This window comes from Anabrus simplex, chromosome X (genome assembly GCF_040414725.1).
Source record: "Anabrus simplex isolate iqAnaSimp1 chromosome X, ASM4041472v1, whole genome shotgun sequence".
Taxonomy (NCBI): Eukaryota; Metazoa; Arthropoda; class Insecta; order Orthoptera; family Tettigoniidae; genus Anabrus; species Anabrus simplex.
In genome coordinates this window covers 197,093,027-197,118,405 of record NC_090279.1, presented here as the reverse complement: position 1 = coordinate 197,118,405, position 25,379 = coordinate 197,093,027, and the positions used below count along the sequence as shown (strand labels likewise).

At 38.8% G+C, this 25,379-nt stretch overlaps 1 protein-coding gene across 1 annotated transcript in view; it reads left to right on the top strand.

The window, feature by feature from the left end:
- The window catches only part of LOC136886050 (integral membrane protein 2B), a 77,254-nt gene extending 72,146 nt beyond the window's left edge, over window positions 1–5,108 (top strand). The window contains exon 2 of the mRNA XM_067158778.2: window positions 4,780–5,108. Within this exon, the coding sequence (XP_067014879.1) occupies window positions 4,780–4,998 (219 nt within the window). The 3' untranslated portion in view covers window positions 4,999–5,108. The remainder of the gene's footprint in view (window positions 1–4,779) is intronic.
- Window positions 5,109–25,379: the final 20,271 nt, after the last annotated feature.

Here is a 25,379-nt window from a genome sequence, read left to right as displayed (position 1 = left end):
TTCCGTCACACATTTCGTTATACACATTTTCAAATGAACCCTAGTTCTGAGGTATATTTATGTCAATAAATTTAAAATAGTAAATGTAGAACTATTTAAAAAACAGACACCAAATTAATCGGTATGTAAAAGAAGTAAAAAATATCAAAATTGGTCTGTTTGTACATCTATGAATCCTTCGCGTCACATTAACCCACTAAATGCCATTTTTCTTTGTAATCCAAGTAGTTTCCGAGGTTTTAATAAAGCAGATAATTATAACACTTAGTACACATTTCGAATTATTTTCCTGAGCTGCAAATGACAATCAATCATGTAAGTATCCTCCACGATAGCATTCTCCTCTACTATAGCTATATTCATATCTTTCAGCCACACGATCTTTTTCCAAAGTACTTGCATGGAAGGATTCGAAATCCAAATGTGATTTGGACCAGGGTGCGAAAGAAAGTGTTTGTTGGGGGAACAGGACTCTGTTAATAGGTATATATGATGCTTCACTGGCATTCTTGAAGGGAACAATGCTAGGATTAAGGTGTTGAGAGAATTTAGTATATAACACATGTGAACATGATTGGTGCGTGCTGTGAAATAGACAATTTACGCATGAGAAAGTCAGATATAAAATTTGTAATAGATTCCAGGGAAGCTAGGAAATTAAAAAGAAACCAGAAGAGGGCCAGAGATGACGAAGACAACCCAGATGATCCAGAATATGGGCCTGGTGGAAATTAATGTAATATTTATATTTAGGGCCATTTTTCTATATTTTACTTTTACCTAGACAAACGTTGCTTTTTTCAGGCAGTACAGTATATCACAATATTTAACAATCGATCCGCGAGGCAGTATCAACAGGGTTGATACAACTTATCTAAAATAGCTCGCTATAACAACTCATTGTCTGGAATTATAACACGCTTGCTGAGCTCATCACATACAAAATATAAAGTAGTTTAAGAATATATTAATTAATTTCGTGTGGCTATTCCTAGCTTGGTGTAGCCCATGTAAGGCAGATCCTTCAGCGAGGGAAGGCGGTATCTACAATAACATCGAGAAGTCCTTGGTAAGTTCCTGTTCTACAATTGTCTTCTTGAAACGAGTTTGTCACCACTGCGGATAACCTAGGCCTAGGGCGTAGGTTTCCAACCGGTGTGCCGTGGCGCCCTGGGGTGACTTGAATGACTTCAAGGGGAACCGTGGAGTTTTCTGTATTAGTGATGAAGAAACCAGCTGTGTTAACTTGCAAAGAATTACCTTTTTATAATTTTCCATTCACTTTTGTTTTTGTTTTCCAAAATATTAGAAAGAGAACATAATCTGCTATGTTTTTCTATAACTTAGTACAGGTTTTTCACACTGCAGTTTGTGCGCACGAATGTTTTGAAATAATAATAATAATAATGTTATTGTTTTTGAGACCCACTGACGTTTTTGGGTAGTGATGGGATAATCGAATACTTTTAATAATCGAATAACCTCTATCCGATTATTTAAATAATCGAAGAAGTAATCGAATAAAATAATCGAATAAGTTTCAAATATCATTCAGTTGTATGCATAGAGTATTCGGATGCATCATGATTCAATTTTTCCACTTAAGTGGGTCGGATCGATAACCGATTGAAATAAGCGAATAGATGAACTCTTATGAAAAATTAGACATGCGCTTTTTTCCAAACGTATCTCCAAATATTGAAACCAAATGAGTGAAAACTGTCTTAAAAACATCACTTTCCGTTCTATTATTTTGAAAGCATTCACTTTTCAACTGCCTAATTCATTGATTGATTTTAATGGAGTTTCGGGTGCATAATAAAAAATAATAGATAAATAATCGAATAAGCGATAGACTTGTTCGTTACTGTCGGATGGAGACGTAAAGCCTTAAGCAGAGTAAAACTGGGTCAGACCCCACACGAAAATTGCGTCTGTGTGGTTAGGCTTGCCCTCGTACGCAATGGTATGACTGTGACGTCACGGCACTTGCCCATCGGGTGGAGACATAAAGCCTTAAGCTGACCACTTTTAAAATCACAGATCGCGACTGTGAAGTTATGCCCCTCCAAAATGGCGATGAGGTCAGGCATGCTCTCTTATGCGAACCCACATTGCCCTACTACTCAAAATGGTGTCGCGAGAATCTCCATTGCGATACTACTCAAGAAGGCGTCTGGAAGGGCATATGGGCGTAAAAGTGAGGTTAGGCTTGCTCTCTTGTGCGAATCCAAATTGTCCAACTACTTAGGATGGCGTCGCTAGAATCCCCATTGACCTAATACTCAAGATGGCGTCGGGAAGGGCATCTAGCTGTAAAAGTGAGGTCAGGCCCCTCCACGATGGCTACTGTTGGCGTCGGAAAGGCCATCTGCCCATAAAACTGAGATTAGGCCGCTTCCAAGAAGGCAACTGTGAGGTTAGGCTTGCTCTCTTATGCAAAATACGCGTCGAGAAGGGCAATTGGCCGTAAAAGTGAGGTCATGCCTTTCAAGATGGCGTCTGTGAGGTTAGATTTGCTCTCTTATGCAAAATCCGCGAATCGGCATTGCACTACTACTACTACTATACTAGGGGGTCAATGACCTCGGGTCAGAACCCGCATAGGTACACTACTAGTGGTCAATGACCTCGTGGGAAAATGTTGATTCAGCTTCCATTGTTTTAGAAGCCGCCTTGTTCTACTACTATAATATTAGCACCGAATGAAGTCATCTAAAAACATAAACTGTAATTTCTTATGTTTTTGAGGAAATGTTTTAAATCATCAATATTCCATTCAACGAACTTTTCAGTGGTTCTTTTGGCTGCTCAGTTTCAGGTAGCTTCACTATCCTATATACAGCAATTCTTACCGTGTTATAATGATGTAGCGTAAGTCGTCTCCTAGCGACAATCCGTCCATCAAGGTCGATTCAATCTTGGTGCGGCTTTGTAATTAAATTAATTCCATAAAATTACTCATTATAAGAAACTACCTATCCGATTTCGTTCAAACCACTTCCTAAACACGCTTATATTCAAATCCAACGTTGTGTCAAAATTTCAAGCCATTCGACCAAATACTTTTAGAGTTTTGCGATCACAGACATACGCAGGATGAATTTTTATGTATAAAGACTAGCTCTTACCCACGGCTTCGCTCGCGAGGATTTCGTAAGTTGATAAGAATTAATTGTTCCTCGGTACTGCACTGAAAATCTCTAAAGTATAAAAACTCGCCGAAAAATTGTATTTCATTTACGCCAGAACCTCTTTGTAAACCACGTTTGTGGCATTTCCTTTTGGGGCTAAGATGACCAAGCTACTGGCAGAGGTAAATCTGGAACATGCGACATGGAACTCTACATGTGAGAAACAGCAAAAAAAAAAAAAAAAAAAAAAAAAGGGATTTCTTTATTTCTGAAGTAAATTACAAATACCGATTTTCACGTCTGTTAAGTTCATGAGGTATACTGTATATATACTGATTTTAAAAACTGCCCCACTTCTTGGCTAAGAGTTCATCGTCGAGGCCTTCGATTCACAGAGTTCTAGTTTCGATTCCGGGCTGGGTTGGATATTTTAATGGTGTGCGATTAATTCTTCTGGCTCGGGGACAGGTTGTTTGTGTTTGTCCCAACACTCTCCTCTTCATATTCACTCAACACACCAGATTACCAACCACAACAGGAATACGCAATAGTAATTACATCTCTACACATAGGGGTTGGCGTCAGGAAGAGCATCCAGTCGTAAAACAGCGTCAAATCCACATGTGCGACACAGTTCGTACCCGCGACCTCACAGGTGTGGGAAAACCGGTAGAAGAGAAGATAATCATTTTAAAACATCACACGCTTTTTAAAAATTTTCACCTAAAGTGGATTTTCTAGAAAAACTGCGGTTTTTTTAATTTTAAAAGAGATTCCAAGTACGGCCTACCAATTTTAACGTTTGTAACAGCTTCCATTTCTGAAATATATGTGTCCTCATATAAAGAATTCAACTTCTTCCTCACTTCTTTTCAACCCTCACCCCTTAAGTGGATTTTCTGAAAACAAAAATTTGTGTTTTTATTTTATTTTAAAGGAGATTCAAAATACCAAACGTTATGCCTGTAACATGTTAAGTTTTTGTGATATATTGTAGATAATCTCGCTGCTGTAAGCATACTGGAGCTGATGTTGCCATGGTTACGGCAGTTCATTTCTTTATCCGATTCCTAGAGCAGGGGTAGTGTGGTGCCAATATCTCCATAACGGTGTCTTTTAGGGCCTTAAAACATGGTTTTCACCGAGTTTTGTTTTTTGCGTCAAGGGGCTTAACATGAGCTTTGTCTCGTCCTTGTATGACAAATTCGATATTTCGCCTATATTAGCCTAGTATTTTTATATCCCCCCACGTCTCCACCCCACCTCCCCCTCGAATTGTCTTGAAAATAAAATATAGCCTATAGCACTCGGAGATAATGTATCTTTCTATTAGTGAAAGAGTTTTTAGAATCGGTCTAGTAGTTCCTGAGATTAGCCATTACATACATACAAACTTTACCTTTTTATATATTCGTGGAGATAATTCCTGTAATTCCTAGTTTCTAAAATGAAATAAAAATGTATTCTCCACAAAGTAGTGCGCGGGGAAGCGACTACCTCCGTCGCCCCCCCCCCCCCCTTAATCGCCACTACTGGGCCCTTTAATTGTACTGACTTGTATTATTAATTGAAACAAGCCTGGTCATCCCGTCCCTCACACAACTATTGACAGTGACAGTATTGAAGCTCTGGATGTCTGTTTCAGGTGACCGCCATGGCCACATCCACGCCAGCGGAAGAAGAGCCACCTACAGGTTCTACGACAGAGAGCACCCAGAATGCGTTACACAACATCTTTGAGAACATTCGTACTCGAGTGAGGAACCTTACAGACAACGAAGATCTTCGCAACAGGCTGAACGATCACCTGCGGGAGATCAAGAATAAGATCGATGACATTATCGAGAACGCAGGCGCACGCTAGCTACTAGGGTTGATATTCTACCTCGAGACAAATAGTGTCACTTTTATAATGAACCCATGAAGTAGTAATTATTACCTATAATGTAGTAATAAAAGAGAACATAAAATATATATTCCACTATCCGTCCTTCATCCTTTTTTTTACAAAGTTTACGCAACCTTACTGAAACAATTGTAGTTTCTAGATGCTTTCACACGAGGAAAATGAGCCCTTAATTAAAGCCATGGCTGATTCCTTCCCACTCCTAGCCCTTTCCTGTCCCATTGTCGCCATATGACCTATCTGTGTCGATGTGACGTAAGGCAACTTGCAAAAAAAAGAAGAAGAATTACCTGAAGAAACTGTGGAGGCTGGTTCCTAACCCCAAAGCAAGGAGAAAATGTCCTACAAACATACACCCTGAAATGCTTCATTCTTGAGTTATTATTAGCTAAAGTACATGCTCTTCGTACGGATTTATGAGCAAGGATTAAATAGGTTAAATTAAGGTGACTTGCAAGTATATGTGTATTTTAGAGCACGCCCTTGTAGACAATATTTATGACCTCATCGGGTACAAAGATTAAATATATAGGTTATATACCCCCCCCCCCCTCCGACACTTGAGAACACGGTACGTACAGTTGACCGTGGTTGACTGGTTATGTAGATAATGAGGCAAAATGAAATGTGAAGTTTAAACCCACTAAATATGAATCCTACACCAACACAATATTAACAATATAGATGGTGTCCAAAAAAAAACCCACAAAAAAAAATTCCCGATTAAGGAAGTACTCTGCTATGAATTTCGCTGCATCATCCGTAGTCTCCGAGACGGATCTGGTTTCCTGTAACACAAAACAGTCAGGTTTCATCAACATGTTCACAAAGATCCCAAACACCGATTGATAATATCAACAGCAATTAAAACAGAATACATTAAATAAGCTATGTGTAACGACGTTTTATGAGGTATTATACACAACCCCTGTCTTATTCATTCGAAGAAAAGAGTTAGATGCCCAAGTATTTCAAAATCCACAGTTCTAGCTCTCCAGGCAAGCAACTCAATGTTGAAAACACCCTACGATATGAGCTATGCATTTTAGCTAAATAAAATATAATAAAGAATGAGAATATATTATTTATTTATTCCTACAAATTGCGATCTCTTTCTGAATCATCGTCATCCGGTCAATTAGATTAACAGTTTAAACTTTTTCTACCACTACGAGCAATAATGTGAGCCAGTGCGTTGTTTCACTTAAGCGCCACTACGAGCGCTAATGTGAGCCAGTGCAGAGTTTCACTTAAGCGCCACTACGAACGCTAATGTGAGCCAGTGCATTGTTTCACTTAAGCGCCACTACGAGCGCTAATGTGAGCCAGTGCAGAGTTTCACTTAAGCGCCACTACGAGCGCTAATGTGAGTCAGTGCAGATTTTCACTTAAGCTCCACTACGAGTGCTAATGTGAGTCAATGCAGAGTTTCACTTAAGCTCCACTACGAACGCTAATGTGAGTCAGTGCATTGTTTCACTTAAGCGCCACAAGGAGCGCAAATGTGAGCCAGTGCATTGTTTCACTTAAGCGCCACAAGGAGCGCTAATGTGAGCCAGTGCATTGTTTCACTTAAGCGCCACAACGAGCGCTAATGTGAGTCAATGCAGAGTTTCACTTAAGCGCCACAACGAGCGCTAATGTGAGTCAATGCAGAGTTTCACTTAAGCGCCAGAACGAACGCTAATGTGAGTCAATGCAGAGTTTCACTTAAGCGCCACAACGAACGCTAATGTGAGTCAATGTAGAGGTTCACTTAAGCGCCAGAACGAACGCTAATGTGAGTCAATGCAGAGTTTCACTTAAGCGCCACAACGAACGCTAATATGAGTCAATGCAGAGTTTCACTTAAGCGCCACAACGAACGCTAATGTGAGTCAATGCAGAGTTTCACTTAAGCGCCACAACGACCGCTAATGTGAGCCAGTGCATTGTTTCACTTAAGCGCTACTACGAACGCTAATGTGAGTCAATGCAGAGTTTCACTTAAGCGCCACAACGAGCGCTAATGTGAGTCAATGCATTGTTTCACTTAAGCGCTACTACGAACGCTAATGTGAGTCAATGCAGAGTTTCACTTAATTGCCACAACGAACGCTAATGTGAGTCAATGCAGAGTTTCACTTAAGCGCCACTACGAACGCTAATGTGAGTCAATGCAGAGTTTCACTTAAGCGCCACAATGAGCGCTAATGTGAGCCAGTGCATTGTTTCACTTAAGCGCCACTACGAACGCTAATGTGAGTCAATGCAGAGTTTCACTTAAGCGCCACAACGAGCGCTAATGTGAGTCAATGCATAGTTTCACTTAAGCTCCACTACGAGTGCTAATGTGAGTCAAAGCAGAGTTTCACTTAAGCGCCACAACGAGCGCTAATGTGAGTCAATGCAGAGTTTCACTTAAGCGCCACTACGAACGCTAATGTGAGTCAATGCAGAGTTTCACTTAAGCGCCACAACGAACGCTAATGTGAGTCAATGCAGAGTTTCACTTAAGCTCCACTACGAACGCTAATGTGAGTCAATGCAGAGTTTCACTTAAGCGCCACTACGAACGCTAATGTGAGTCAATGCAGAGTTTCACTTAAGCGCCACAACGAGCGCTAATGTGAGCCGGTGCATTGTTTCACTTCAGCGCCACTACGAACGCTAATGTGAGTCAATGCAAAGTTTCACTTAAGCGCCACAACGGACGCTAATGTGAGTCAATGCATTGTTTCACTTAAGCGCTACTACGAACGTTAATGTGAGTCAATGCAGAGTTTCACTTAAGCGCCACAACGAGCGCTAATGTGAGCCAGTGCATTGTTTAACTTAAGCGCCACTACGAACGCTAATATGAGTCAATGCAGAGTTTCACTTAAGCGCCACAACGAGCGCTAATGTGAGTCAATGCAGAGTTTCGCTTAAGCTCCACTACGAGTGCTAATGTGAGTCAAAGCAGAGTTTCACTTAAGCGCCACAACGAGCGCTAATGTGAGTCAATGCAGAGTTTCACTTAAGCGCCACTACGAACGCTAATGTGAGTCAATGCAGAGTTTCACTTAAGCGCCACAACGAACGCTAATGTGAGTCAATGCAGAGTTTCACTTAAGCGCCACTACGAACGCTAATGTGAGTCAATGCAGAGTTTCACTTAAGCGCCACAACGAGCGCTAATGTGAGCCAGTGCATTGTTTCACTTAAGCGCCACTACAAGCGCTAATGTGAGCCAGTGCATTGTTTCACTTAAGCGCCACTACGAACGCTAATGTGAGCCAGTGCAGAGTTTCACTTAAGCGCCACAACGAGCGCTAATGTGAGTCATTGCGGAGTTTCACTTAAGCGCCACAACGAGCGCTAATGTGAGTCAATGCAGAGTTTCACTTAAGCGCCACAACGAACGCTAATGTGAGTCAATGCAGAGTTTCACTTAAGCGCCACAACGAACGCTAATGTGAGTCAATGCAGAGTTTCACTTAAGCGCCACAACGAGCGCTAATGTGAGCCAGTGCATTGTTTCACTTAAGCGCTACTACGAACGCTAATGTGAGTCAATGCAGAGTTTCACTTAAGCGCCACAACGAGCGCTAATGTGAGTCAATGCATTGTTTCACTTAAGCGCTACTACGAACGCTAATGTGAGTCAATGCAGAGTTTCACTTAATTGCCACAACGAACGCTAATGTGAGTCAATGCAGAGTTTCACTTCAGCGCCACTACGAACGCTAATGTGAGTCAATGCAGAGTTTCACTTAAGCGCCACAACGAGCGCTAATGTGAGTCAATGCATAGTTTCACTTAAGCTCCACTACGAGTGCTAATGTGAGTCAAAGCAGAGTTTCACTTAAGCGCCACAACGAGCGCTAATGTGAGTCAATGCAGAGTTTCACTTAAGCGCCACTACGAACGCTAATGTGAGTCAATGCAGAGTTTCACTTAAGCGCCACAACGAACGCTAATGTGAGTCAATGCAGAGTTTCACTTAAGCTCCACTACGAACGCTAATGTGAGTCAATGCAGAGTTTCACTTAAGCGCCACTACGAACGCTAATGTGAGTCAATGCAGAGTTTCACTTAAGCGCCACAACGAGCGGTAATGTGAGCCGGTGCATTGTTTCACTTAAGCGCCACTACGAACGCTAATGTGAGTCAATGCAAAGTTTCACTTAAGCGCCACAACGGACGCTAATGTGAGTCAATGCATTGTTTCACTTAAGCGCTACTACGAACGTTAATGTGAGTCAATGCAGAGTTTCACTTAAGCGCCACAACGAGCGCTAATGTGAGCCAGTGCATTGTTTCACTTAAGCGCCACTACGAACGCTAATATGAGTCAATGCAGAGTTTCACTTAAGCGCCACAACGAGCGCTAATGTGAGTCAATGCAGAGTTTCGCTTAAGCTCCACTACGAGTGCTAATGTGAGTCAAAGCAGAGTTTCACTTAAGCGCCACAACGAGCGCTAATGTGAGTCAATGCAGAGTTTCACTTAAGCGCCACTACGAACGCTAATGTGAGTCAATGCAGAGTTTCACTTAAGCGCCACAACGAACGCTAATGTGAGTCAATGCAGAGTTTCACTTAAGCGCCACTACGAACGCTAATGTGAGTCAATGCAGAGTTTCACTTAAGCGCCACAACGAGCGGTAATGTGAGCCAGTGCATTGTTTCACTTAAGCGCCACTACAAGCGCTAATGTGAGCCAGTGCATTGTTTCACTTAAGCGCCACTACGAACGCTAATGTGAGCCAGTGCAGAGTTTCACTTAAGCGCCACAACGAGCGCTAATGTGAGTCATTGCGGAGTTTCACTTAAGCGCCACAACGAGCGCTAATGTGAGTCAATGCAGAGTTTCACTTAAGCGCCACAACGAGTGCTAATATGAGTCAATGCAGAGTTTCACTTAAGCGCCACAACGAGCGCTAATGTGAGTCAATGCAGAGTTTCACTTAAGCGCCAGAACTAACGCTAATGTGAGTCAATGCAGAGTTTCACTTAAGCGCCACAACGAACGCTAATGTGAGTCAATGCAGAGTTTCACTTAAGCGCCACAACGAACGCTAATGTGAGTCAATGCAGAGTTTCACTTAAGCGCCACAACGAGCGCTAATGTGAGCCAGTGCAGAGTTTCACTTAAGCGCCACTACGAACGCTAATGTGAGTCAATGCAGAGTTTCACTTAAGCGCCACAACGAGCGCTAATGTGAGTCAATGCAGAGTTTCACTTAAGCCCCACTACGAGTGCTAATGTGAGTCAAAGCAGAGTTTCACTTAAGCGCCACAACGAGCGCTAATGTGAGTCAATGCAAAGTTTCACTTAAGCGCCACTACGAACGCTAATGTGAGTCAATGCAGAGTTTCACTTAAGCGCCACTACGAACGCTAATGTGAGTCAATGCAGAGTTTCACTTAATTGCCACAACGAGCGCTAATGTGAGTCAATGCAGAGTTTCACTTAATTGCCACAACGAGCGCTAATGTGAGCCAGTACATTGTTTCACTTAAGCGCCACAACGAGCGCTAATGTGAGTCAATGCAGAATTTCACTTAAGCCCTTATAACTACATTCAGTGTGGACATTTTTCAAAAAAATCAAAAAATGCCTGAGGGTATTGAACCAAGGAACATATGACGGAAAGAATTATGTAAATAAGCAAATCGCTAGGATTTGAAACAAAAAGAAAATGCGTAAAGAAACATGCGATGATTTTCGGAAACTACACTTAGGCCAAATGTGATTTTTGAAATGTGCTTTTTTTTTTTAAGTTTGATAGGGCTATCCAAGACTGAAGCCCGGTTGCAGAAAAGCCAATCAAAGTTTGACTGGAGACTGACTGGCAATCAGTGTGGATTTGATTGGCAAATCATCCTGTGTGAGTTGCAGAAACAGCAATCAATGTTTGATCGACGATCAATCTCCCATCAGATTTGACCAGCAAATTCATGCTGATCAAGCACTAATTCTACAATCTCCGGTCTTTAAACTCAATGATGCTTTACTTTCATGAAATACATCTGATTAAACGCTTCAATGATTAATAAATTCAAGTTCATGTAGAAAGTGCGATTTGAGTGACGTACTATTTTGTTTTACATAGTCATTATTCTCACATATAACCTCAATGTCGAACATGGAACGAGGTAATTTACATCAATCAAATCTTGAAATAAGTGCTTATCTCTGGCATATGTAAACCCAGATTTTTTGTATTTAATAAGCCAACGTGACAAAACCCCTATGACTTATGTTACTCTCGCTACAAAACGGAAGAGCAGGTATACGACAGTTCCTACCAGGTAAGTTGGTTAGCATTCTGATCTATTACTGCCGAAACATCCGGGCTCTAATCGTTAATATAAGAATTATTTCACAAAATGCGCCAACTAGCAATGTTAAAAATCTGTAACTGTACTAAAAATCACAACTAAAACAAACAATATGGCTATAAGTGGCCAAATTTGGAAAAGAAAGTGGTCAAAACACCACTAATTGCTTTTTCGAAAATGTATCGCCAACTTAACACTCCAAATGTTCAGGTCTAGCCATTTAGTCGCTAAATTGGCAACTCCGACTGCAGTGAGTACGAAATACTACCGCACGTGCTGGGAAGTTGTCCTCAATCTCTTCGTCCAGAAAGCCTAGAGGTACGAGAACTATGTTGCCGACCGAGGTAGCAATCGAAGAATCGATGTAATTGCTATAAACGCGCAGAACATTCATTCAGGTATCCTGCCTTTTATCTTCCAATATTGCCTGTCCATAGACAAGTTTTTCATCTCTGAATGAATATTTCTTTATTTTGATGTAGTCCACCATTTGATATCTTTTCCTTTTTTCTTCCTCTTCTTCTTTTCCCTTTTACCATTCCTTCTTTCACGTATCTTTAACGTCTTTAATCTTCACCGTTTCGCAAGTAACACTAACTGTACCCAACGAAAGCAGTTCTTAACATCTATCTTTCTGGAGGAGTACGCAAGAGGCTGAGATCAGGCATTCTTGTGTCGAACAATCAGGAATATGTATATTTCGAAGAAAATTGTTTCTCTGCTTTAGCTTTATATTCCTTAAACCCATGTAGTCCAAAATAACAGAAGGGCTTAATGATTTACTTTCTTACTTATTATATAATGTATGCCTTAACCTTACTGGATTTGGTATCTGTATTTTCAGTTTTTTTTTAAGTTTCTTGTTTACTTTAATACTTTAATATTATAAAAATGTAGTTACTGTTTTAATAAATCTGCATTGTATTATAAGAAGACGCTGCATAAAGGGGCTTTTCAGTCTCAGTGGCATGTAAATCATGATCAATAAATTCAATTCAATTCAATTAAACAGTCTCTCGTTAAACAATGTCCGATCCAGTTCATTTTTCTCCTTCTAATCATTTGTAACATAGTTCGTTCTTCTCCAGCTCTTCATTCCTTACTCGGTCTTCCCACTTCTCCTCCATACCCACATTTCTATTGCCTGCAATATTCTTTCCTCTTTCTTCCGCACTGTCCAAGTCTCTGCAATGCTCCAAATATAAACACTTGGCAACTCTTTTTTATTTAGTGACCCACGAAGTAAATTCAATTTTCTTCTTGAAACCTTCTTTTGCCATGGCAATTATTTTCTGAATTTATGTTGTGCAGTACATATCTTCCCTGATCACACTCCCCAAATATTTACAGTTGCTCTGTTTCTTCATCCCCTATATTAATACGATATTTTCTACCTCTTCCTCCAATGATCACACTTTTGATCTTCTTATCATTAATTCTCATCTCATATTCTTCTAGTTTCGTGTTGAGTTCATGTAACATTTGTATTTGTATAATTTCTCATGCGCAGAATCAGTGGCGGTTCGTGACAGTTTACTCTGGTAGGGCTGTGCCGTCATCTCTTTCCCCTCCCCAATCGGTCGAGCTTTCACTGACCAGCACCACGATACTTTTAGATGAATAATAATAATAATAATCCAATGACGCTGGCTGAAAAGAAATCTGTTTGCACTGCAACATTAATTAATGCATTTATGCACACACATTACCAAGCTAACAGCTAATGCAATCCCTACTACTATGGCACCGCGCTGTTTCAAACAAGCGCCATAATGCACTCACAACTATGATTGCTAAATCTCTTCATCCAGAAAGCCTAGAGGTACGAGAACTACGTTGCCGATCGAGGTAGTGAAAACAACGACATTCGTGAAAACAAATAATGTATTCCCGAATTTATCTCTCCTTGCTCAAATTTCAAAGCATGGCAACTTATTTAACATTTTGACTAATCTATAAGTAGTGCAGGTTATGGTTACATTTTGAATTTTTATTTAACTTCTTTATAAAATTGATTAAACAGTCAGTATAATGGAATTGATATTTTTTTTTAATGTTTTGCAATTAATCTCTAACAACAATTAATGTAAGATGTGGGGGGAAAACCCTAGGTACATTGCAAAGTTGTTGGCAATGGTGCTGAGGGCTCTGGCGTTTAGTACTTACACCCGCCTGCACTCTTCAATCAATCAATCAATACTGATCTGCATTTAGGGCAGTCGCCCAGGTGGCAGATTCCCTATCTGTTGCTTTCCTAGACTTTTCCTAAATGATTTCAAAGAAATTGGAAATTCATTGAACATGTCCCTTGGTAAGTTACTCCAATCCCTAACTCCCCTTCCTATAAATGAATATTTGCCCCAGTTTGTCCTTTTGAATTCCAACTTTATCTTCATATTGTGATCTTTCCTACTTTATAAACGCCATTCAAACTTATTCGTCTACTAATGTCATTCCACGCCATCTCTCCGCTGACAGCTCGGAACATACCACTTAGTCGAGCAGCTCTCCTTCTTTCTCTCAATTCTTCCCAACCCAAACATTGCAACATTTTTGTAATGCTACTCTTTTGTCGGAAATCACCCAGAACAAATCGAGCTGCTTTTCTTTGGATTTTTTCCAGTTCTTGAATCAGGTAATCCTGGTGAGGGTCCCATACACTGCAACCATACTGTAGTTGGGGTCTTACCAGAGACTTATATGCCCTCTCCTTTACATCCTTACTACAACCCCTAAATACTGAACCCGAGTGACTTAGGCCCAAAGTCAATCATGATTTGATTGATAAAATAATATATGGTACATTTATTGAAATACAGAAGTGTAGTTGAAAATATTTCATCTGTGTCGAAATAGGAGCGAAGGAAGGACGACAGACTGGAGCCTGACGGATTAGCTCGACACACCAACATTTAGCTACTTCACAGCAGGGGATCTCATTAGTTGGCGAACAAGGAAATACAGAGTCCACAAATAAGTCTTGGTCAGAAAGAGAAAGGGGATAGGTGATACAAAGGAAACTCACAACATGAGTAATGCACTGGGATATTTTTGGCAGGATGGAAATTCCGTGACGTCATGGAAAACTACAGCGGTTGCGAGTACATTCGCTAGCCTAGGTTCGGGCAGGTGGAGATTTAAATCACGTGACCGCTTGCCGGCCAATCGTAAAAATTTGATGTAAGACTCAGGGATACCATCTTAAGGAATGATGGATGAGATATTCTCGTAACTTCAAAAGTAATTAGTAATAAATTATTGTGAGTACACGGATCGATGTAATGAATTTATTAGATGTCACGCATGGAAAAATAATCAATAATTATTGGCAAATTAAATAAATTGAAGGCTGGATTTCTTGGAAACCAGACAGCTTGAATCTCATTGGCTGGACGAAGACCACGTTGTAAGGGACGCTTCTAAAGGCGCGAAATGTGAGGAGCTAAATCCACCCGTATCTCCTAAATCTGTGATCGTTAGGAGTTCATATTTAATCCAGCAAATATGCTAGCGGAGTGGATTAATTTGATGTAAATTTCAACGTCCAATTCGGAGTGCAAGTACCGATATTAAAAATCCACCCCCTCCCTAAGGGGTATGACGTCAATGAATCCGCGAGGGAAAGCTTCAGCCATATATACGGGACAAGGGATCCTCGCCAACACACTTGAAATGAATCTCTGGAGGTGAACCGTCGGTCGCAGCTAACTTCGAATTTTACGGGCATACAGTAACTCAACATTTAATGGCGCGAGCATACGCCAGTGTTTGTAAAATGTGATCGCGCTCAAGCAACATGAACTAGAAATAGTTAACGTAGGACAGTGTTTGTCAGTTATAAATATCAGTGAAGTAAATTAATTGCACTGCAAGAGAGTAATATAAATTGTACCACAATAAGTACGTACATAACAGACTGTGTGACGAACAGTACTTTAAGGGAATAATAGCCTGTACTTTGCAATATCGAACCGCTATCATGAACACTTCAAGAGTGCCGTATGAAACGGGCGTATCGCGTCGGACGACATAAATCGCGACGGGCGTAAAATTTGACACCTCGTCGTACGTGTCCAGGTCCATTGTGCGGTAATTGGACGAAGATTAAAATAGTGTAAATATTAAATTTTTGGGTCTAGGATATTAATTTGTTGTATAAAAGTTAAAGTGTTCAGTGTTAACGTTGTCAATGGTGAAGGTTTGTGATAATTAAGGTATTAGTGTAAAATGGTAATGTGCCAGGAAATCTTTTGTGGAACTACGCCATCTAGAATGGAGGAGTAAAATGCAAAGAGGGGCCGAAAGGAGCCTCTCATCTGCAAAGCTGTAATGGAATACCGAGAAACTAAGATGAGTACATAATGTAAAATATATTTGGGAAATGTTATCGTGATTGGGAAAAATGGGAATAATTTGATTAGACTTGGTTACCTTCTGTAACAAGATGAGTCGCTTAACGACCCCATCCTAAATTTGTAGCACGGACAGTAGTAAATATAACAATGTAAATAATTGGGTCTTGTATGTATTCAGTTTGTTGTAGATGTAAATTTTGTAGATATAGGGTAGTACGTTAAGTCATGCATGCATTCATATTTCTTTGTAGTCAATAATTTTCTTTATATTTGATTTTGGTTATGATAGTTAAATAGACCCGATATGTGCTTTTCTGTTTTGTCATTTTAACGAGCTATGTAATGACACTGAAGGAAAATCCAGCTTCGCCATACCAGTTGTGTTTTGTTGTGATTAGTATGTTCATATTTTCAAAGTGAAGTTGTTCAAATTTGTGAGAAGCGATAATAATAGTAATAATATTCCAAGTAAATCGTATCTGGGTTGATTAGTGCCAGAATAAATCGAAACTGTAAAAGGGGTTATGCGTTAAACATATTAAGAGTGGACTACCGTGTAACAGGCGAAAATTATTATTTTTAAATTAATAATAATAATAAATAAAAATAAAACTACTTTTTTTAGAAGAATTTTTTTAATATAATTTGGAAATAATAATAATTCATGAGATATTGGAAATTTTTAGTGATCAGTGCGTAATAATAAATTTAAGTGATCAGGTGTTGAGTTTGTCGGAAATCATTTAATGACGGGAGGTCGTTTTTAATTCGGAATTAAAGTGTGTGGTAATTTAACTTGATAAATTAATAGTATTGAAATTTAAGATCGGTGCTAATAATCCGTACATGTTAATGAACGTGTGGTTTAAATTACGGTCCAATATTTTTCTTTACGAATAAATGTCGTGTCTTATATTTGCAATTCATTAGCCGGAACATGTAGGACTAATATTACGAAACCATGATTGTCAAATTTTGGTAAATATAATTTCAAGATGTTACGATTATTTGTGGAGAACGAACTAAGGCGTAGATCAAAATGAGATAGAAATGTTAAAGAATCTGCAGTCAGATAATAAAAGGTCGTACGATGTCAGAAGTGAATAAATAAGTCAGTTGATAATTCTGTGAGAAATAAATGAATCAAGGAATATTGAGATAGAAAGGGATATAAATTCCGTACGAGAGACACTTAGGATATTGAAATGAGTGTAAAATGTGCGGGCAGTGTCACAGAGAAATACTGAGTTACGTAGCGGGTAGAATTCGGACCCGTAACAGCATGTACGAAATAAATAGACTGCACAGCTATTCGTCGAGATACTACGGATCTAAGGATAATGAGAGTTCAGAGTCCACATAAATGATCGTATATTGTAATCATTGTAATGACGAGCGATGACAATCATGATGTCGTGATAATAATAATAATAATAATAATAATAATAATAATAATAATAATAATAATAATAAATATTGCAGATAAATGATTGGACCGCCTTAATTAATTGAGCGTTGATAAAGATGTTAAACGGGAATCTAAATGAGAATATGCAACCGATAATAATAATAATAATGTAAGGACGATGTTAAATCATCGCGGTCAGCTTAATAATAATTGTCATAATAATAACAGTAATGATGCCATTGGTTGATCAGTGAAATAATTATAATTGCGACCGATATCTTAATATATTTTGGCGGAAGTGACCGGTTCATTAATAATAATAATATCTTGAGTGACGTTAATAATAATAATAGTATCTTGAGTCACCTGTTCATTAATAATAATAATAATAACCACAAGAGGGATATACTAATAATAATAATATTAATAACCATTTGTGTTTGCATCCCGTATAATAATGACGATATTAGTCAAACGTGACAGTGCCAGGAACCGTTGAGTAATAATAATAATAATAATAATAATAATAATAATAATAATAATAATAATAATAATAATAATAATTTCGAGGCTGATAATTTCATGGATAAATGAATATTTCTGACGATAGTTAATTAATTAATTGGTGACAACATCCCTCGATTCGTATGTTTGAATAATAAGAATGATACATATTATAGTCATTTGTTACCTCGTTATTGTACGGTTTCCGCACGGGACGAGTTACAGTAATACTTGGTGTGTTTGTTTACTTCGCTGGCGATGCGAGGGGAGGTCATTGTCACGGTATTTCCCACCGCTTCTCGTTATCTCATCTGTGGCAGTAGTCTACTGAGGCTACTTTGTAATATTTCAGATCATATGTAAATAAAATGTAAATGCTAATTCTGTGGTATGACATCAGCTGGACATCGTAAGATAGGAACTGTCCGTGTAATCCATTTTTCGTAATTCACGAGAAACATTACCCAGTCCGAGTACCGGTCTCGGAAAAATGTATATAGCCGGAGTACATCATCTTAGTTAAATCGAGAAGCCGACCGTAACATGGGTTATGCTCGGGCTCCCGATAAAAGGAAGCTATATCCTTGAACAACGGTTCGATTCAAATGGAATCGATCCGTAAATTATACCTCAAAATGTCATTTTATTTCAGAAGCAACCCAGCACGATATTGATACCACTTGCGGTATAGCAAGTGATTTGTTTATGTAACATGTGTGGGAATTTAAATATCGTTGCCAAATGTATCAAAGTTTCGTACGTCGGATGGCGTAATAAACTGCTCTTTCTGGCAATTATTGCAAAGGAAACCATTCTCATAATCTTTTTATTGTAGTTAGATGATGCCCTTTTTGAAAGTTAACAGTCACTTCCTAGTCCTATCATGGAGTCCTTAAATTCAAGTTTACAATCGAGCCTTCCCCATTTTAATTTTAAATTGCTCCGTTCATTCCCGTGTTCATTTATGCCGCTATATTTATATTTGATGACTTAAATAATGAACCGACACCCCTGAGATAAATGCTAGTCTGGGACTCGGGAGGTGGACGGGTGCAATACCCTCATAACCATGTGCAGAGATCTGTACCCTTTATTTACAATCCCATTTATGTGATTACCCCAATGAAGATCTTTCCTTATATTAACACCTAGATACTTACAATGATCCCTAAAAGGAACTTTCACCCCATCAACGCAGTAATTAAAACTGAGAGGACTTTTCCTATTTATGAAACTCACAACCTGACTTTTAACCCCGTTTATCAACATACCATTGCCTGCTGTCCATCTCACAACATTTTCGAGGTCACGTTGCAGTTGCTCACAATCTTGTAACTTATTTATTACTCTATAGAGAATAACATCATCCGCAAAAAGCCTTACCTCCGATTCCACTCCTTTACTCATATCATTTATATATATAAGCCCACATCATTCTTCCAGGCTCCTCCCGCACCCCACACACTTGCAAAGAATAGGGACCTACTGAGGTCTCTCCTGCCACAGTCCGAGCACCTCAAGACTAAAGAGAAAACATCGTGCTTGCTGGACAGCAGCCACGGTCTGAAATCCTTCGCCATTTTCTTGAAAATATAAAAGCAAAATGTTTACAACCAAAATAATACAGATAGCATTGTATAACTGAATATTGAGACTTTCCTAACTGTTTGACTAATTTTACAAACATTATATAAATCTGCATTTAATATGGAAATCTGAATATCTGCATTTAAAATGGAAATTATAAAAATTAACATTCATTAAATAAAATACACACACGTCGGACCTTGTACTCACACTTACTTGTTACCTGCTTACTTACACATACGTTATTTGAAGGGCGCCAGCTGCCACTCAGTGCAGCAATAATAGAATGAGACTCTTGACTATCTCTAGGGTGTGGGGTAATAAGCTTACTTTTGACAACATACCATATAAGTTCTGGGAAAAGGAGATTGGCGTTCGGTTTCCCCATTAATTTTGAGGTTAAGATATTTTACTGTAATTGAAATAAAACTATGAATTCGTTTGATAGAACAATATATATTCTTTAAATAATATATCAAAAAATAGTGAGTCTTGTTGCGATAAAACAGATGAGAATATGAAATTGTGACATTGCAACTGAAAGAAACTAGGCATGAATTTGAATTCTTCTTGACCGGACATTTAACAATTTATACGAAATATTTCCCTCACTGATTCACTTGACTGTACCTTCAACACTTTGAGTGTAATTACGACGTAATCCATTGATCTGGTGTTTACTGTAGATGTGTCACGCCTAACTTGGTGATACATCCTTGTGACTGCTTCTTCTCCATATCACCTGACTTCTTTGTAAGTCAATATGGTATGACCTCTTGGCAGGTCCAGGGTTGCCCTCTCTGACTCCATGGTAAGCCTTGCGTCCGTGTCTTCAACTAATTGACGGACCAACTAACTTTTGGCCTCACTCTCTCAATGACCAATGATTAATGGCTCACTGAGTCTTCTCCATCTCTCGTTCACACTCGTTCACTGACCAACTAAGGCCTCTTGATCTAGTAGACTTCTTCACTGTACTGCATCCGTATAACTAATGACTGACGCTACAATATGCACCCACCTTATATAGACGTTGGTTGACACCGCTACGTAATCTCCAGAAATAACAATGACATACTCCCACAACGCGGCAAATATTACATACAGTTGTGAAATCGCCCCGGGCCGGCCGACTCTCTGAGCGCATATCTAAATAAATACGATGCCGTAGCCATGGAGTGGCGATGACTTGGCAGAATCGCCAGTGGTATAGCAATATAACAACGTCACTTCCAATCTCTCATATATACAACAATTCTCACTGTACAGGTATTGAGTGTTATTCTACACATACGTATATATGTATACATCTAAGTACAATCTTGCAAGCAACAGGCAATTGCAAAATCGAATTGAATAAGACTGATAATTACAATAATAGTAATAATATCACAGATAACATAATAATAATACTGACATAATAATAATAAAATAATAAAATTACAGATATCATCTTGTAACGGGATATGAACCGTTACAATTCGCCTCCCTCATAAATAAATCGAAGAACAAAGAATCGATTGATTTATGAACAAAATTATATATATATATATATATATAACACTAGCACATATAAACACTTTAAATAAGTATACAACAATAATTTTTTTTCAGCATCCATACATTTTATAATACATCACATATGAGAATTTTTCTCGCACATTGCCATCGTAGATAACTGTTCAGTGTCCCATTCTCTTTTTCTCTCATACAAATCACAAGAGCATAGCCCTTAATTTAACACACACAAATAATTTTAAATGATTACACTACATTCTTCTTTTTTTAACATTTTGTGAAAATTCACTTATATGAGAACTTTTCTCGCATATTGTTATCGCAGATAACTGTCCAATGTCCTGTTCTCCGTTTTGTCACACAGAACATGACAATATAGCACTTATTCTTCCAATACACCAATACGACACTTGGTTCACACGCATATCGCAGATGTTAGTTTTATTTTGCCAGTTTCTCACAAAATTTAATCATCTTACTCTTATTTCAACAAATCTCACGTGAAATACTTCTTTACATATATAATACTACAAATACCGACAATATCCCCTTCCTGATCTTTTAAGGAATATGCACACTTCCCGATACGGTTCACAATAGTGAAATACCCCTGATACAAAATAATAACTTCAACATATTTCCCGCCTCTGCAGATGATGAAAATGGAACTCTGAGTAGCACTCTGTCACTCAAACTGAATCAATTTTGCCCTTGTAAACTTACATATCTCAATAGATCACATCCTCCTTGGCAACAATAATTAAAGGCTGAACACTATGGCTACAAGATGGTTCAATTATTCCGTAATCCAGCATAATGTTTATTTGTTCTAAGACTTCACTAGCATTTTTAAGTTGAATGGGGTACTTACCTCCCACAAATGATGAATGTTCATGTACTACAAATTTATGTTCATATACGTGTTCTTCCTCACTTACCACTAAATACCGCTTGATGCTTACCTAACATCGAACACAATTACTCCTCCTGTAATTCACTCAAATTACCTCACGTCACTGCCTCATACCGATTACCCCTCGGATACTGGTCGTTATAGACACGTAACACACCCAATAAAACATTTCCTCTCACTAGGAACAACTTCACTTACCTCTCATATATTTCAAAGAACACACGTCACCAACACACTTACCTCAGACCATCATAATTAACACGTACTTCTTTGCTAGATTACTCCCAGAACAAACACACACTACCTAAATTAAAGTCTACTCTACTTCCATAATTTGCAACCAAGTTAGCTCCTAAACCAACTGAATACACAAGCTTTGGTACAAGGCATGGCTGAAAGTTACATTCATTTTCAATCGTAATTGGTACCGCTATCATTTTATTTACTCACTGTGACTTACCCAACGGCTGTTATAATATCTAATAGAACCTTCATTTACCTTCTCAATTTCCATCATCGGAGTTACTACTTCACTACTGACAGTATATTCCTAGTATTACAAGTACTTACATCACTTAACAGAGCACTTCTTACGTCTAACTTACTACCACCATTAAGTACTTCATTATCTACGACTACGTCATTACTTAAATATCTCACTTAACATTACTTAGGTCACAATCACACTACTCTTAAATCTACTTTCACTACGTAACTACTTATACTAAATACCTGTTCATCTACTACCTTCAGCCTATCCACTTAATTTACCCGATTCCCTGTGAATCTGAAATACTCTGGCTTAATAACGACACCTTGATAACATTCATATTGAGACTATCATAGTCTCTCTGATAACTCAAATCCGTACGCCTCCCATCTTCCGATTCTCTCTGATTACTCTTCTGACCTTCTCTCTCATAACTCAAATACATACGCCTCCCATCTTCCAATTTTGTCTGGTTACTCTTCTGACCCTCTCTCTCATAACTCAAATACATACGCCTCCCATCTTCCGATTCTCTCTGATTACTCTTCCGACCACTATCACCATCAACACAACTATTAATCCTCTGCGGATCATGATTACTACCTCTTCTCTGAGACACGGCTAACATTTCTCCTCCTCTCTCTACTATACTACTTTCCCCAGATATCATGCGCTCTCTCTCTCGCGCGCGCCCTTCCACACATTCCTTCCAAAGCCTGTAAATGAAATATTCTCTAAATTCTCCCAAATTAGACATATTATCCCAGTACACTCGAAAACATATTTTACTTTCACCAATGAAAACATTAGACAAAATCTCCAACACATATTCCCATTCAATAGCATTATTCCTCAACTTACTTGCAAATCTTTTCTCAACTACTTTTACAAATTCTATCGAATTAAACTGTTTTCCAGAAAACTTGTTTAAATCACAATCCCTACTGAACAAACCACTCGCTATTATCACCTCACACGCCGACTCACCTGTACCTTTCTACCGTATCACTCCCTGGCAGTTCACAACTTCTTCTTCTTCTTCCGCTGCTCTCTCAGCATTCTCTTCCACTATTCTCACTTCTTCCTTCAATTCTTCCTCTCTTTCCCTTACCTGCTGTGATAACGTTTCCTGTTCGTTCCGTAGTTCAGTGACCTTCCACAAGTTTGCTTTCAACTTGACCGGGCGAGTTGGCCGTGCGCGTAGAGGCGCGCGGCTGTGAGCTTGCATCCGGGAGATAGTAGGTTCGAATCCCACTATCGGCAGCCCTGAAAATGGTTTTCCGTGGTTTCCCATTTTCACACCAGGCAAATGCTGGGGTTGTACCTTAATTAAGGCCACGGCCGCTTCCTTCCAACTCCTAGGCCTTTCCTATCCCATCGTCGCCATAAGACCTATCTGTGTCGGTGCGACGTAAAGCCCCTAGCAAAAAAAATAGCTTTCAACTTGCTCATTTCTACTAATCTGTTCCCCCATCTCTTCCCCAACTGCATTGCAAATCTTGTCCAATCTCTTCTCGACTACCTCATGAATTTCTTCCCGATTACTAGAACTTTTATCACTTAATTCTTTGATATTCTCTGTACAAGTTCCTTTGACATGCTCAATTTGAGTATGAATATTGCTCCGATCCAATTCTATTTCACCTTCCATTTCAACACACTTTTCATTTGACTTACTTTCTAACTTAGATGTTTGATTATTTATCTCTAATATCTTAGTATCTATATTACTAATGATCACATTACAATTTTGGTTATTGCTGCTAATTAATTGATCCATTTTGCTACTCACAGAGTTAATATGTTTATTAAAATTTTCATTACTACTATCAATTAATTCTTCCATCTGTTCCTTATTAACCATTTGTTTCCTGAGCTCGGTCATTTGGGCCAACAGCAAATTTAGAATATCTTGGTTCATCCCCCCCCCCCACGATTTCCTTTTGAGTTTCAGTGTGCTTCTCAATTTCTGCACTTTCCTGAATTTCCACAGAATTTTCCATCGTATTCACCTGCTCCCTACTCTGAATTTCACCTTGGATGTCCGCAGAAGCAATGACCTCGTCGTCACATGACTTGTTATTGTCTTCCTTGTCCATCTTTGGTTCACTAGTGATAGTACGCGATCTCAAATTAATTTCCCTCTTCAAATCCCTTGACATATCCCCAAAATACAAATATATATCACAAAATTACACTCTTGACATTTACCGGTAATAATTCCGTTGGCTTAAATGTGCATACTCTTCCCAAAATGAACCTATGATATGCTGTCATTCAGAACAGATTCTGAATTTATTCGAGTCCCACGTTGCGTCGACACTTTGAGACTTTCCTAACTGTTTGACTAATTTTACAAACATTATATAAATCTGCATTTAATATGGAAATCTGAATATCTGCATTTAAAATGGAAATTATAAAAATTAACATTCATTAAATAAAATACACACACGTCGGACCTTGTACTCACACTTACTTGTTACCTGCTTACTTACACATACGTTATTTGAAGGGCGCCAGCTGCCACTCAGTGCAGCAATAATAGAATGAGACTCTTGACTATCTCTAGGGTGTGGGGTAATAAGCTTACTTTTGACAACATACCATATAAGTTCTGGGAAAAGGAGATTGGCGTTCGGTTTCCCCATTAATTTTGAGGTTAAGATATTTTACTGTAATTGAAATAAAACTATGAATTCGTTTGATAGAACAATATATATTCTTTAAATAATATATCAAAAAATAGTGAGTCTTGTTGCGATAAAACAGATGAGAATATGAAATTGTGACATTGCAACTGAAAGAAACTAGGCATGAATTTGAATTCTTCTTGACCGGACATTTAACAATTTATACGAAATATTTCCCTCACTGATTCACTTGACTGTACCTTCAACACTTTGAGTGTAATTACGACGTAATCCATTGATCTGGTGTTTACTGTAGATGTGTCACGCCTAACTTGGTGATACATCCTTGTGACTGCTTCTTCTCCATATCACCTGACTTCTTTGTAAGTCAATATGGTATGACCTCTTGGCAGGTCCAGGGTTGCCCTCTCTGACTCCATGGTAAGCCTTGCGTCCGTGTCTTCAACTAATTGACGGACCAACTAACTTTTGGCCTCACTCTCTCAATGACCAATGATTAATGGCTCACTGAGTCTTCTCCATCTCTCGTTCACACTCGTTCACTGACCAACTAAGGCCTCTTGATCTAGTAGACTTCTTCACTGTACTGCATCCGTATAACT